Source organism: Danio rerio, chromosome 17, assembly GCF_052040795.2.
Source record: "Danio rerio strain M-AB ecotype USA chromosome 17, GRCz13ab, whole genome shotgun sequence".
NCBI lineage: Eukaryota > Metazoa > Chordata > Actinopteri > Cypriniformes > Danionidae > Danio > Danio rerio.
In genome coordinates, this window is record NC_141037.1 from 26,602,501 (window position 1) to 26,618,010 (window position 15,510).

Genomic DNA, 15,510 nt, shown 5'->3' on the forward strand with positions numbered 1-15,510 from the left:
TTGTTTTGATACTAAAAAGTCTTACATTTGACTTTATGAAACTTGTAGAAACCCTTTGCAGAAGACACACTCTTTTCATCTCTAACAGACTCTTCCTTTTTTCTTTTTTTTACTTTATTTATAGAAGTTTTTATAAAACATCACACCCAATGAAGTACATCATGTATAACAAAATTATCTCAGTGTTATTATATGATACCAACTAGAACATGCACCAAAACACTAGCAAACAATACAGCAATTATACAGTACCATCATTATTCTCAGCCAGACTAATGAAAAAAAGAATCAAAATTAAATGACATGTAAAAAGGATGGAGAAACAAATTATACAGAAAAAAAATACTACAGAGACATTATTAATATATATATATATATATATATATATATATATATATATATATATATATATATATATATATATATAAGGAAGAGGCCCCATATTTTATCATAAATTTTCAGTTTGCTGAATAGAGAACCGTAACCTTTTCAGCTTTAGGGCAGAGACCATTTCAGCTAACCATTTAAAAAGAACTTGGAGGTATCGCTGATTTCCACTCCGTCAGAATCACTTTCTTGGCCAGCACCATGCCAAACATAACATAAGGGACATTGCAAATCAATTTTAATGTCCATTTCAAAAACCTGGGAATAAAGTTCGAAGTTTCTTTCCCAAAATTCAAATACTTCTGGACAGGATTACAATGTATGACCATAGGTCCTGACTGAACCTTTAAATCAATCACTCAAAGGAGAGATAGAAGAAAACAGCTTTTTAAGTTTGGCTGTAGTGTAATCTATGCATCACTTTAAATTGTATGAGCATTTAGGCAGTTTAGGCATCAGTTTCAATATCTTATACAGAGATGCCCAAAGTTGGCCCATGGTAACCATTGATTTGGCCCGCCATCCCATCTGAGTAGAGATTTAGAAAAAAGGTTGTAGCAAATGCCTTCAACAGAGGTCGTCATATCTAATTTCTAATTTAATTGTTTGTTTGTTTGTTTGTTTGCTTAATTGTTTGTTTGTTTAATTGTTGAGCTACAAAAAAGTCAACTGAAATGAAATGTTTCTATGAAATGGGCACGAATCAGATTTTTAAAAATGTAAGTTCTGTCACTCGAAGATAGAGAACAATATACAAGACATTGTCGAATAAATCAAGGCCAAGGCAGATTTAGCTTGACTCATCATTGAATCATTGAGTGTTAAAAATGTTTTTGTTTTTCTTGTAAGAAGTTCATTATAAAATGTAAAAAAAATGCATAATTATTAATATGATTAAAGTATTTTTTCTATTTTATTTTTCTATATTAATAAATTAGGAAATTACCATGACGGCTTTAATGTAAAAGTTTGGTAAATTTAACTTTGGCCCACCCCCTCAATCAAGTTTGGTTTTTGGCCCTTTATAAGAAAAGGTTTGGGCAACCCTGCTTTTAATATTTCAGTTTAGAGGTTGGTGAATTTCACATAACGGTCAGGAAAACTGCCTCACACACTCAATATCTTTGATTTATCATTGGTCACCGCAGTAGAATGAACCACAGATTACTCTGCCATATGTTGTTTTTATATGTTGTAGATTATCTGAGGATTTTTTAGCATTAGGCATTATTGATATGTATTTGCACAACTAATGTAACACTTAAGAGGAGATGAATCCTGCCAAAGTTTTTTTTTAATCTGATTGGTCAGATCTTTGTAATCTGGTGGCATATCTCCTTACCTACAATAGTCATTTTCTTGTAACAAGGAAAATGTCTTAGATGCGACTAACAATAAGGGCTGTGTTGGAACCTATTCAGCTGGCTGTGAAAGACTCACTTGAACACCTTTGAAAGGGTGTGAACTTGCCATATTATTCTTTACTTTCTTAGTAATTGACGTGTTCATTGGAAATGTCACATCTTTATACTCAAATACACATTGGTTACTACCAGGATTGCATCATTTAAAGCAGGTTTTGAAAAGTGGATCTAATTGAGATGTTTAAAAAAATCACTGTATATGATAGTCTTTTTAAGTATCTAAAATGTAGGATATTGTCTTTTGAATTCAAGCCCCATTTTGCCTCTGGCTGGCAGAATCCTTCAGCTTGGTTGTGCTGAGTGTGTCGGATCATGCCTGGCTCTACCTTAAGCTCTGGGGCTTATATTTGTCAGGGCAGGATTTCACTCAGGAAAGCCAATGCCAGTCTCCTTCTGTAACGAGTTGTGTCTTTACTTGTTTCTGAAGTGTTTCTAGGGTATTTTCTGTCTTTCTCTTAGCAGTTTAGTGGCTCATCAGTGAAAAGAGATCAAGTTTGAATCACCTTGAAAGATGGAAATGTCTACTCCTGAGGGAAACAGTGTAGTGAAAGCGCTCAGAAAAAAACCTACTATTAAATATTTGTTTTACAATATGATGACTCTACAAAGCATTTTTACCTCATTTTTTTCCTTGCATAAAATCCCCAGAGAGAGATGTGTGCTGCAAAAGGAGGGGAATTTGGCTGGATCATGTTTCTGTAGTTGCTGAGTTTCACTTCAGTACAGCTGAATACAATGGTTTTGCATGGCTACTGATTACCTAAGACAGAGACAATCCAAACCCTTTAATGTGCCCCATTAAACTTTTTTAAAAGATTCATTATTTTGTTTCGAAGGATTTCTTACATCCCAGAAGAAACACTACTGTTTTTAAAATAATGCACATATAAAATCACAGAGATTTTCTTCCTTTTTTCGAGCTTGCCTCACTGATTGGCTGTTCTAGACAACAATAACTAAGGGTACCAGATAGGGGCTACATGTGTTTTTAGGGCCACTTTGTCAACCCAGGCTTATTCTAAAAATTTACCTCTACATACATTTTTCGAGAGCAGCAAATTTGTTCCAGGAGGTATGTTTTTTGCAGTTTTTGTTTTCGCAAATCCACAAGAGGCCACTGTGTACGGCCTTTTTGAGATCTCAAATTTCTCTTGCGAGTACCATTCGTGCCAGCTCTTCACGCATAAATCCATCAGAGGCCGCTGTCGACTGACTGACCGATCGACTGACCCCCCCGCCCCCTTCTTCTCTAAACCCAACCAATAGTGTTTTCAAAAGCACTCACTGACCCACCCGTCCACTTCCCTAAACCCAACCGACACTTTTAAAAAGCAATTTAAAAAAAAACAACACATTTTCAGATTTTACCACATTCTGACCCTGTTATTTACTTTTTTATTTAAATTTTTGGCTTCTGTTTTTGTCTTACCTGCTTTCTGGAACCGTTCTATACCAGACTCAAACTACATTGTCATGGTCAACTTCTCTTTGCGGCTCACGTCCGCCGACGTACATGGTGAGCTAACTGGACAAACTGGTAACAGTGGGAAAGGTTACCATACGGAGGTAAGGGGTGGTACGCTGGTAAGCGCGAAAAGGAACAGCGTCATACCGCTCCGTAGCATTCGTTTTAAAAACTGGCTACATAATTTGCGACCTCGGGAAATGTATACACAGTAGGGCTACATTTTTAGAATGAACCTAGGTTGCACATTGTTTTTTATGATATAGAAAACATTGCATAAATAAATCTGAAATGTAAGTATTTATGGCTTTTTATTCTTCTTTTTCTGTTCATGTATGTAAAGTGGATTTGACATACATTTTAAAAAGCACTATAGAAATAAAGATGACTTGACTTAACTTTGACTTTGGCAACACAAATAAGTCGAGATAGACAATGCAGACACAACATACTCTCTGTAAAATGGGATGTTTGTGAAGATGTTATAGAATAAATGTTTTGCCTCAAAGATAAATGCCATTTCTCTACATTATCATGACAACATGAATCATCTGAAGTTTTAGAGAATTTGTCAAAGATAACAATAGGCGAGAATTTAGCAAATGTGTTATATATATATTTTTTTTGTAGATCAGCTATGTAAATGAAAATTGGAATTTGTGATTACTAGTTTTTGCAGTTCAGAATCTATTCTTTTTTTAGAAGACAGTAGCTTTATGCCAAGTTAACACCGCTTGATTAACCTCAATTTTCACTTGCCAACAGGTTTTCGGGGCTTATTCACATAAGTGACATTCACGCAGTGTGAATTATCAAAGATCCGATTAGAGAAAATTGCTGATTTGCCAATTCAAATGCTATTGTGGGTAAAGTGTACTGACTGAAAAACACATCAGTGATGACCTACAGCCAATAAGAGCAGTGTTTTCTCAACCACTTTCCTTCGAGGAGCACCAGCACTGCATGTTTTGGATATCTTCTTTGTCACACCCGTTACAGATTTTTCAGTTTCTGCTAATGAGCCGATGATCTGAATCAGGTGTGTTTTGGGGAAGGAGACATGGAAAATGTGCAGAGCTGGTGGGCCTCCATAAACATGGTTGAGAAATCCTAATTAAGAGAACAAGATACAGGGCTATGCGGAGTTTGGGGCGGAACACAATCAGGAAAGAAGCATTCAGTTTCGAGAAAGGCTCCTTCTGTTTTTTTGGACCTAAGAAATGGAGCACAGTTCGTAAAAGACTTTGACAAGAGTACCAACAGCTTTTTGATGTTTTCTCTGAGCTGTAGAAAACCACAACAGGGTACCATTTCCAGTCTTACGTGATAACTCATCTCTCATATGATCTTGCGTTATGTTCTTATCAATTCTCAAATGCGTTTGGTTGTGAAATGTAGTTTGTGAGCCAGACAGTGTTATCAGCAATTCTTCCTATAGTGAAGTCATGCAGTATGTAAGCTCCTTAAGTGTAAGCAAAGGAATGTTAACCCAGATAGAGAGTATTGCATGAAACGCAATGTGTGAAAAAGCATAATAGGGGCACTTTAAGTTTAAAATGCTTCAGTAACACGAGGAGATTGTATGTGTGCTTGATTGCATAATGTTGTGTGCTGTCTTTTGAGAGAATGGATGTCCTGAACTCACCTGTAGTCAATGTTAAACATCATTCTGGCTGTACCGCAGTGTCTTGCGTAACATTTGCTGAAATGACTGGCAGACACGGTCATGATCCCGTTGACTGGTCATGAATGGTGACAGCTGGTGACAGATTTGTTAAACAGATTGTTTGTATTCCAATTGTGCCGGTGTTTGTTTGTAATATGAAGCACTTTCAGTCAGTGTAATCTGCTAAGCTTTGAAGGAAATCTTAATGCATATTATGTCGTTTATTAGACTGACATCAGTGGTTGTGATACTAAAGCTAGTGGTCTTTGTCTCTGATGGCTTTGTCTCCTGTGACCCAAATACTCAGTCATGTGTGCAGTAATGACACAAACACAGCAGTCACCACCACAAAAACTGCATTGACTCTTCTGGTTCAATAGATCTTCATTATCACATTAATTATGAATGAACGATATGTTTAAATTGAAATGATGTTAAGATGAAAGCGCCATTAGTGGTTAATGGCCAAGACTGAAAAAATGTGCCATGTCAATTTGTTTTTGAGCAGTACTAGAGCTTAATAAATGCTGGCATGTCGATACTGGTTGTAATTTAATTGTGAAAATTGGTAAATACAGAGTGATTTAGAGAGTCGTTGTTTATTCTGCTCATAAGATTGAATCCACCATAAGTTAATCATTGACAAATCAGTTTTGATGGTTCTTGACATGATTTATAACACTGTGTCAGTCTTTTGATGCTGATACAAAGACATCAGCTGTAATATCACTCAACTACAGATGATTAATTACAATAGCTTGGTTTAGATTAAACATTAAAGAAAACATTTTAGTTTAATGATAATAATACTACTAATAATAAATAGTTATATATTATAAGAATAATAATAAAAAGCAATAATAATAATAATAATAAATAGTTTTATATTATAATAAGAATAATAAATAGCAATAATAATAATAATACTAAGCAATAATAATAATAAATAGTTGTATATTACAATAAGAATAATAAACAACATTAATAATAATTATTATAAATAGTTATATATTATAATAATAATAATAAAAAGCAATAATAAAAATAATAAATAGTTTTATGTTATAATAAGAATAATAAATAGCAATAATAATAATAATAATAAGCAATAATAATAATAAATAGTCGTAATTACAATAAGAATAATAAACAGCATTAATAATAATAATTATAAATAGTTATATATTATAAGAATAATAATTAATAGCATTAATAATTATAATAATAATAACAATATTATTAATAATAATAAATAGTTATTATATTAAAAATTATAGTTATATATTATAAGAACAATAAAAACTATTAATAATATTAATGATAATAAATAGTTATGTATTAAATTAAGAAAAATAAAAAGCATTAATAATAATAATAGTAATAGAAATAAATAGTTATACATTATAAGAATAATACAAAGTATTATTAATAATACTATAATAAATAGTTATATATTATATTAAGAATAATAAAAAGCAATAGTAATAATAATAAATAGTTATATATTATAAGAATAATAAAAAGTAGTAATTATTATTATTATTATTATAAATAGTTATTTATTATATTAGGCATAATAAAAAGCATTAATAATAATATTTTTATCATTATTATTATTATTATTATTATTATTATTATAAATAGTATAGTTTAATAGAATGTGATAATACTGAGATATACTAAATCTTCCTGTCTCTTTTTCGAAGGTCAGACTGGACACACACACACACACACACACACACACACACACACACACACACACACACACAAAGAGACACATTCCAAGCCCAGAGCTACATCTATTCTTGGATGTTGTTCAGCTACACCACAGCAGCCAGCTGAGGAGCTGAATTCACCACAGGCTCTTTTCAAAAACAAAGCTCTAATCTTATTGTAGACAAGTTTGCTCTAACTTGTTATGCTGAGTTCCAGAAAAAAAGCCATGCTATTTAGTCATGTTAAAAGGGACATATTAGGACCCTTTTTGCAGGATGTACTGTCATTCAAATCTGTGGTGTGCCACGAATGTGAATGAAGTTGTAGCTCAAAACACACCCATCCAGGGAGTACATTTTTTTGTAGTCAAATTACATTTTATAGCTTCAAATTTTCCCTGATTTGTGATCGAGAACACACTGTTTTGTGTGTCCCTTTAAATACAAGTGAACTGCTGCTCTCCAACCCTATTTACAAGGAGGACAAAGTCTTTCAATATCTTTCTGATACTCCGGAAATAGCAAAACCACAATTACACACAATTTGAAGTTACATGCTTGTTCTGGATATTAAATTAAATCACAATGCATTGGTACAACAGATCCAGCAGTGAACTGACCCTTGTTAGTGAAACAGTCCATTGTAAAATAGTATTCGGGCAATATTCAACTTTAACAGCATTCTTTGTTTTAAAAATGTCTTAAATTAATCTTAGTAAACATAAATGGAGATTGAGTAAGTGGAATTGTTTTTAAATATTTAATTATCTGGATGTTTACACGCACACTGTGGACACATCTATCTTTGAATGCCTTAAAAATGTATTACAGGTCTCCTTTAACAAAATGTATAATTAGTCTTATGTATGAATCTTTTTTGCATTGGCCATTGAAGTGAAGTTGTTTACAGAAAAGCCCATAAATCTTTTAGTTTCTTTGTGACAGACTTGGCCTTCTTGATCTAACTCGCAATAAAAAGTTACAAAACCATGCATAGTAATGCCCTTATTTGTTCGGTTATGGTCCCCTATTAGAGCAGTTTCCATGACTAATGTAATGATCTGTGATGCTCAGAAATATGAGCCAAGGCTTTCCTAACGAGTCACTGAGCTCTGGAACAGCTGAATAGGACACTGTTGTCCAACACTTTCAGACCGCAGTCTGCTTCAGCTCAGTCAGGTGTTTGGAGGAGTTTAACCCGTTGATGGGTGTGATGTTTAGTCAGGGTCAAGTTATATTGTGTGTTGTTCCCTTTTTACCTGCAGTTCTGTTTGCTTATGTGATAGCGATGACAAAAGAATAGTTTCCTTCTTAGTCAACACTATTGAAACTTACAAGCTCATTTTTGTTGCGTTTAGACTAAAAAAGTACTGCATAAAATTCCATGAAATGTGGTGGGACTGGGCAGCACAGTGGCTTAGTGGTTAACACTGTCGCCTCACAGCAAGAAGGTCGCTGGTTCGAGCCCCAGCTGTGTCGGTTGGCATTTCTGTGTGGATTTTGCATGTTCTCCCTGTGTTCACATGGGTTTCGCTCCAGTTTCACCCACAGTCCAAAGACATGCACTATAGGTGAATTGAATACAGCGTTAAATTCCAAAATAATTGTTGAGGTAAGTATATTCTCAATGGGGTTAATTAGTATAGACACAGTGAAGCACTAATCTCCAGTAAACTTTTAAATAGGTGCTATTGTCATACATAGACTTCATATCTGAAATATAAAAAACTACATTCTCACCCACAAACTAGTAAACCTACATTACCTGACAAAACAATAGCAATATTTGTACATTTATAGTGGTTAATTCTCTGCCACAAACAGACTAGTACATATATCACATGACTGGAAAGAACAGATTTTAGGAGAGGAAGAATCAGTGTTATTAATATTTATTATTTATCCATCTGCCAATTAATATGCCTTTATCACGTACAAAAATGTAAAGTTTAGAATAAATTCAAAAATGTGAAATTTAGAAATTCGGGAAAATAAGTTTGGGCACAAGATAAATCATTAAATAGTCTCAGGAGACTAAAGGGACTGAAACAAGTTTGTAAACAAGGACATTATTTTTACTTTTAACGGCACCTCTGGTCAACAACATTGCTGTTTCTTATTTCTTTAAAAACTTGTTCTTTAGTTATAATAAAAGTACTTTTATAACTATTATTAGTATTTCTATAACTATAAATAGTTATAATAAAAGTACTAAGCAAGAAATATTTTTTGTAGCACAGTGGCTGAGTGTTTAGCACTGTCGCCTCACAGCAAGAAGGTCGCTGGTTCAAGTCCCAGCTGGGTCAGATGGCATTTCTGTGTGGAGATTGCATGTTCTCCCTGTGTTCCTGTTGGTTTTTTCCAGGTGCTCCGGTTTCCCCCACAAGTCCAAAGACTTGCGCTATAGGTGAATTGTGTGAACTGAATTGGCTGTAGTGTACGAGTGTGAATGCGAGAGCGTATGGGTGTTTCCCAGTAGTGGGTTGTGGTCGGAAGGGCATCCACTGCATAAAATATATGCTGGAATAGTTGGTGGTTCATTTCGCTATAGCGAGCCCTGATAAATAAGGGACTAACCTGAAAGAAAATGAATAAAGAAATATTTTGATTGAATCAACCATTTTAAAATGTATTTTAAATCCTTCACTGTTTTGTGGTTGGATCAGACCTGTAGCTTGTTAATGGAACACAGGACCGCTAATTATTTTTATTTTGTTGAAATTGTTCCAGTTTTTGTACTGAAAAGAGTAATGCTTATTGCGTTTGACAGATTTAGAGTTGTTTGTTTGACCAGTTAATGACCGTTTGGCATGTTTCTCTTTTTAATGAGACCTTCCTACCATTTCTAAGAGCGCGTCGTGTCAGGTTTCCTCAGAAACCAACTGCTCTCCAGCATCATCCCCATAGTAACCTGCCCACACGCACTGCCCACACAGCCTGGCATGTGTGGATGATGCTATTATTCCACTGGGCTTGAACATCAACTTATGTGTTCAAGTGTTCTCTAGTGTGTGTTTTTAGTTTGTAGCGAATTAATGATTTATCGTCTGTGTTTCTCCTTCAGGACAGCAGAGAGTCTCTGTGAGCAGTCTGTTGGTGTGTCACGGTCTGCTGCTAGTGGGCACTAATCTGGGGGTCACGGTGGCCCTTTCTGTGCCCAGACTACAGGGCATCCCAAAGGTCACAGGTGGGTATCATCTGTCATGCAAGCTTTGTAATCGAAATTGGTGCTTTGCTGGATAAGTTTGCAACTCGGCACAAGTTCAGGAACAAACCACACCAAACAATTTAATAACCATCCACTTCTGCTTTTGATGACCTCTTTCAGTTTTTCAGTGTTAAGGCTAAAACTATTAAAAATCTATTTAAATTATTAAAAAATAGCTGAATTCAAAGATAATGCACATTAGTTGTTAGTTGGATACAGCATGTGAAGACAGCATTTCCCATTATGTGCTATAATTGTATTTCATGTATAATATTATAAACTAGGGCTGGTTGATATTGCAAAAAAATAATCACAATTTTATGTTTTATATCATTCGATATCGATAATACTTTTAACAATACATTTATAAATGCCATTATTACTGAAATGTGTATATTCATACAAAGTGTGAAGCAGATTGGTTAGTTCTACTTGCATGAATCGTGGTGCTGTCGGGGCAATAGGAAAAGTTCAGGTGTTTTTCAACCAGGTGTACCTTACGTGCAGTGATGTTCAGTCAATAAATACTGACAACGATTTTATCACCCAGCCCTATTATAAACAGTACTTTTATTTTAGTTGTTTAACAAAACGGCTTGTAAAATGTATGTTTTTGAAGTAACGGAACTCTAAAAATACTTGAAATTAAATTAAAAATAATTCTAAATAGAAATGCAATACTTTCCCAGAGATGGGTTGCGGCTGGAAGGGCATTCGCTGCGTAAAAACTTGCTGGATAAGTTGGCGGTTCATTCCGCTGTGGTCACCCCGGATTAATAAAGGGACTAAGCCGACAAGAAAATGAATAAATGAATGAGAAATGCAATACATGCCATTAAAAGCATTAGAACTACAATTTTCAGTGTTGTTTTTTTTCTGTATTACATTTTTCACCCAGCCCTACTATGCTGTTACAAAGCTCTACCAACAACCACACTTTGTTTTTTTTTTAAGTATTTAAAAATGTCTCATGTCTGAATCTCTCTCATCGTCCTTCTCCAGGTCGAGGAATGGTCTCTTTTCATGCACACCACGGCCCAGTCAAGTTCCTCACCATGGCAACAGCAGTGTGTAACGTCTCTCAAGCTACCATGGCAACCCTCACCTCCAGTACTCCCAGTCAGTGCCAGCCTGAGGCCTCAGAGCTGGAGGGAGCCACACTAAACCAGAACTGCAGCAGGGGCTCACATGCGCCTGTTCTCCAGGACTCCCCGTCCTCCTCGTGTGGCTCTCTGGCTCTGTCTCAGGCATCTTTAGAGCACGGCCCAGAGGACGGGGCCATATACGACCTGCTGAACGAGCCGGCACACTTCCAGAAGGCCAAGCAGACTGACAGAGTCAGTGCCAGCTCTGTGCTGGTGGTGTCAGGAGGGCTCGGACACCGCAGAATCAACCGAAAAACCAAACAGTCCAAGCACGAGGAGATGGCGTCCACTATCATGGTGTGGCAAATACCACTGCCAAGCCTGTGAAGGGAGAAAGATGAATGAAAATGGTAAGAATTTCAGGATTTAGTTCAGATGCAGCTGCACAAAATCAGGGCTAAAATCATGCAGTCTGAACTAGTGCAGTTCTCCAGCTCAAATCATCATCCTAACAGTGTGTTTGGACAAGATTGACAAACATCCTCTTCAAGGCTCATTGATAACACTCCTAGTTGAATAGAGTTTCTTAATTATTTTTCTGATGGTGGAAATTGACATGCTTTTGTGATTTTTGTTATTGCCACTTCTTGTGAAGTTTAAATCAGTCATTTTCTTTGGTTTTACATAATTAATGACTATGGCCAGACAGAATCCGCTGATATATTTAGCCATTTCTGCTGAGAATTTTGTAAAAAATCTGCAGATTTATCCAGAATGATTTTGGAAGTATCGTAACTAAAAACTTAATATGTGAAATAAAAAGTAATTGGGTTTTTTTGACATTTATTGAATGTTTACAATGTAAATCCAATTAGATCCACTTATTTGGTAAACAAAGCAAGTCTCTCATATAATATATCTACTAAAAGACTGAAAATAATACTTTACAAACTGTATTCTAAATCAATCAAATGAACATTTTAATATCACTATTATTATATCGCAATAATATTAGTGAAATTCATTTAAAAACTGAATAAATATAAATTTACACACATTTACACAAAAGACTTAGTGATGGGCTAAAAATCTCTGGATTTCTGCACTTGCAGATTCTGTGTGGGCTTATTAATGACTGAGTGGGTTTGGCCACACATTTATAGCCCTGTGAAACATGAGCTCAAGATTGAACGATTTCCTGTTTGTCAACCAGGTGTACTGCAGGGTGAGAATTATACATTGACGATTGGTGAGAAGTTTTTTCGGTTATGTTCAAAAATATGCGTCAATCAACCAAAGTTATCTATTTAATTCAATTACATCTAAATTATTTACTAAACTTTTGTGTTCAGTATTTTGAGGGATATTGGGTGGTTCTCAATGACATTTGTAATTATTAAATAAACGATAACTGATTCGCATTCCTGCACCTATTAATGAATGACCATGAAAGACTACACATATTTTTTAATTTACTGTTTAACTTCCATATGAGCAAGTGTTAAATAATATACAAACTATGCACCGAGTGTTATGGACACCTATGGTACAAATGCCGATTTTACAAGAAACATGAACACTTACGCTGTCTTTTGGTGCTTTAGATTTGCCGCTTAATATTTTTGGCGCAAACATGCATATACAATGGTATGAAACATTATGGGGTTGGTCGAATGTATATTTACGTTATATATTGTTTAATTAGTATTTGTTTTGGATTCACAGTTGAGGTCAATTGGTGTTTCAATTATTAGCCCCCCTTTAAATTTTTTTCTTTTTTAAATATTTCTCAAATGATGTTTAACAGAACAAGGAAATGTTCTCAGTATGTCTAATAAAATGTTTTCTTTTGGAGAAAGTCTTATTTTGTTTAAAGTTTTATTTCGGCTAGAAATAAAGCAGCTATTAATTTTAAGGACAAATTTATTAGCCTGTTAAGGCAAAAAAAAAAAATTTCCATAGTCTATAAAGCAAAAATTGTTATACAGTAACTTGCCTAATTACCCTATCCTGCCTAGTTAACCTAATTAACCTAGTAAAGCCTTTAAATTTCACTTTAAGCTGTAGAAGTGTCTTGAAAAATATCTAGTCAAGCATTATTTACTGTCATCATGGCAAAGATCAAATAAATCAGTTATTAGAAATGAATTATTGAAACTATTATGTTTAGAACTGTGTTGAAAAACTCTGCTCTCCGTTAAACAAAAATTGGGGGAAAAATAAACAGGGGGGTGAATAATTCAGGGGGGCTAATAATTCTGACTTCAACTGTAGATCAGAGCAAACTATTTCCTAACTTTTAAAGGGCAGACCCCCTCATACATTTGTTTTATGTTCTTCAGGGGGGATCGAGCGTTAATTAGGGCGATTGAGTCTCCCCAAACCCCCTGTAATTCACACCCTGGTGTACTGAAACTGTAAAAAAAAACTATGTTAATGTAGTTCAAAAATAGTTTTTACTAGTATGAATTCATAGGGGTGACCATAATTGTGGTACACGTCATGTATTTAATAGATATTTGATCAAACTATTTACAATTGTTCTCAATGAGAGCAGACGATTTTATTAATAGTATTATTTTGTTGTAACACTACAATAAGGTTGTAATATTTAATGAAAATACAGTTGTTCATTGTTTGTTCATGTTAACTCACAGTGCATTAAGTAATGTAAACAAGCTTGAATTAGAATTTTTAATAATGTATTAGTAGATGTTGAAGTATTGTTTATTCTTAATTCATGTTAGTAACTATCATGAACTAATGAAACCTTATTGTAAAGTGTGACCTATTTTATTTATCTAGAGCAAAAGAGCTATAGGTCAAAAATTGAATACATTTTTTCACAGTCGGTCCTGTTCATCTTATTTTTTCTTTCACTCATCATTTATTGCTTGTCTTCTTTTTGCAGGGCATTCCACATCAAAGAGAGCAGTTCCTGAGCCTGACTTTACTTTCCATAATGGGCTAATGGAGAAAAAAAACATTAATGAATGAAGGGAAACAAGGTTGTGTTCCAGCAATGAGCTGAACTACCAAGTCATGCATCAGAGAAATGCATTTTACCACTTGGCACATTCCCCTTCATTTAAAAGGTGAAAGTATGTCAGTACCACTGCAGTGTGATTTGATTTTCAGGTCTAATATAACATTTTAACTGCAAAATAATTTCACACAAAAGCAAACAAACAGATGCTTTAGTATAACAGCAGAAAGTTTTCTTTAATGCCACTTTTTAAAGAAATGCTCACTACTTAAGGGATAGTTCAACCAAAAGATAAAAGATCTGTTATTATTTACCAACTCTCTACTAGATTCAAAGTTGTTTGAGTTTCTTCTGTTGACCACAAAAGAAGATTTTTTGAATAATGATGGAAACCGGTAGCCATAGACTTCCATAGTATTTTGTTTTCCTACTACAGATGTCAGTGGCCACCAGTTTCCAACATGCTGCAAAATATACTCTTTTGCATTCAGTAGAAAAGAAAAACTCATTGAGGTTTGAAAACACACTTGGCTGAACGCTTTTTCATTTAAGTTTTTTTGTAAAAAATGTATCTCAGACTTTTGCTTTGAGGAATGGTGCTTGTTATTGCATTGGCTGAATCAGCAGCTTGACTGAGGTTTGTCCTCTGTGATCGACTGAATGGTTTGTATGGGATTCTCTGGCGGGCCAGAGTGTCTTTTGGGTCCTAAAGTAAAGTTGGTGTCCACTGTTACCAGTTAAAGAGAAATGGCATTACTCCATATTTCTAATTTAAAGTTGCTTATCAATATTTAAAGTTATGGAAAAAGCTTTATATTGACAGATTGTGATATGTATTTCTGACTTGTGTATTAACAAATATATATATATATATATATATATATATATATATATATATATATATATATATATATATATATATATATATATATGTATATCATTGTTTTAACCAGCATTCTTTTGTATGTCGGTGCAAATGTACTAGATAACAATGTTTTTGTTTTGTTTTCCACTGGCCCTTTTATTTCTTTTTCCCCTTTTTGTTGGACTGACTTGCCAGCTCATGCATAAGGGAATGACCCATGAAGAAAACTGAATTAGGTTGAATGGATTTCTGTGAAATGCACTTTTCCAACAGTAACACTGACTTTATAGCTTACTGTAAAACCGACCTGGGCAGGGATGGAGATAATGAAAGAAAAACAACTTTGTTTAGACAAATGAACATGTAAGGTTGTTGTTTTTCCCCTTAGTATTCCCAGCATGAGTGTTTCTGTGAAAATGTCTTCAAATATTCATTTTGCAAGGCGCCTACATTAAAGGGAAATTAAAAAAAATAACATTTACACCTTAACTGTGATGTTAATTACTTAATTATTGGATATTTAGGTTGGATTCTACACACACATACAAAAGTTGAAGTCGGAATTATTAGTCCTCCTGAATTATTAGCCTCTCTGTATTATTTTCCCCAATCTCCATTGAATATGATTTTTTTTCAAGACATTTCTAAACATAATAGTTTTACCCTCCTAAACTCTGGAACCTGGTACCAGGTCTGTGACATTATTTAC

At 34.4% G+C, this 15,510-nt stretch overlaps 1 protein-coding gene across 6 annotated transcripts in view; it reads left to right on the forward strand.

The window, feature by feature from the left end:
• The window catches only part of arhgef10 (Rho guanine nucleotide exchange factor 10), an 87,463-nt gene extending 72,173 nt beyond the window's left edge, over positions 1 to 15,290 (forward strand). For all 6 annotated transcript variants that reach the window (XM_087290527.1, XM_087290528.1, XM_087290529.1 and 3 more), the window contains 3 exons: positions 9,722 to 9,844; positions 10,868 to 11,360; positions 13,862 to 15,290. In XM_087290527.1, coding sequence (XP_087146653.1) covers positions 9,722 to 9,844; positions 10,868 to 11,337 — 593 coding nt within the window. In that variant the 3' untranslated portion in view covers positions 11,338 to 11,360; positions 13,862 to 15,290. The remainder of the gene's footprint in view (positions 1 to 9,721; positions 9,845 to 10,867; positions 11,361 to 13,861) is intronic.
• Positions 15,291 to 15,510: the final 220 nt, after the last annotated feature.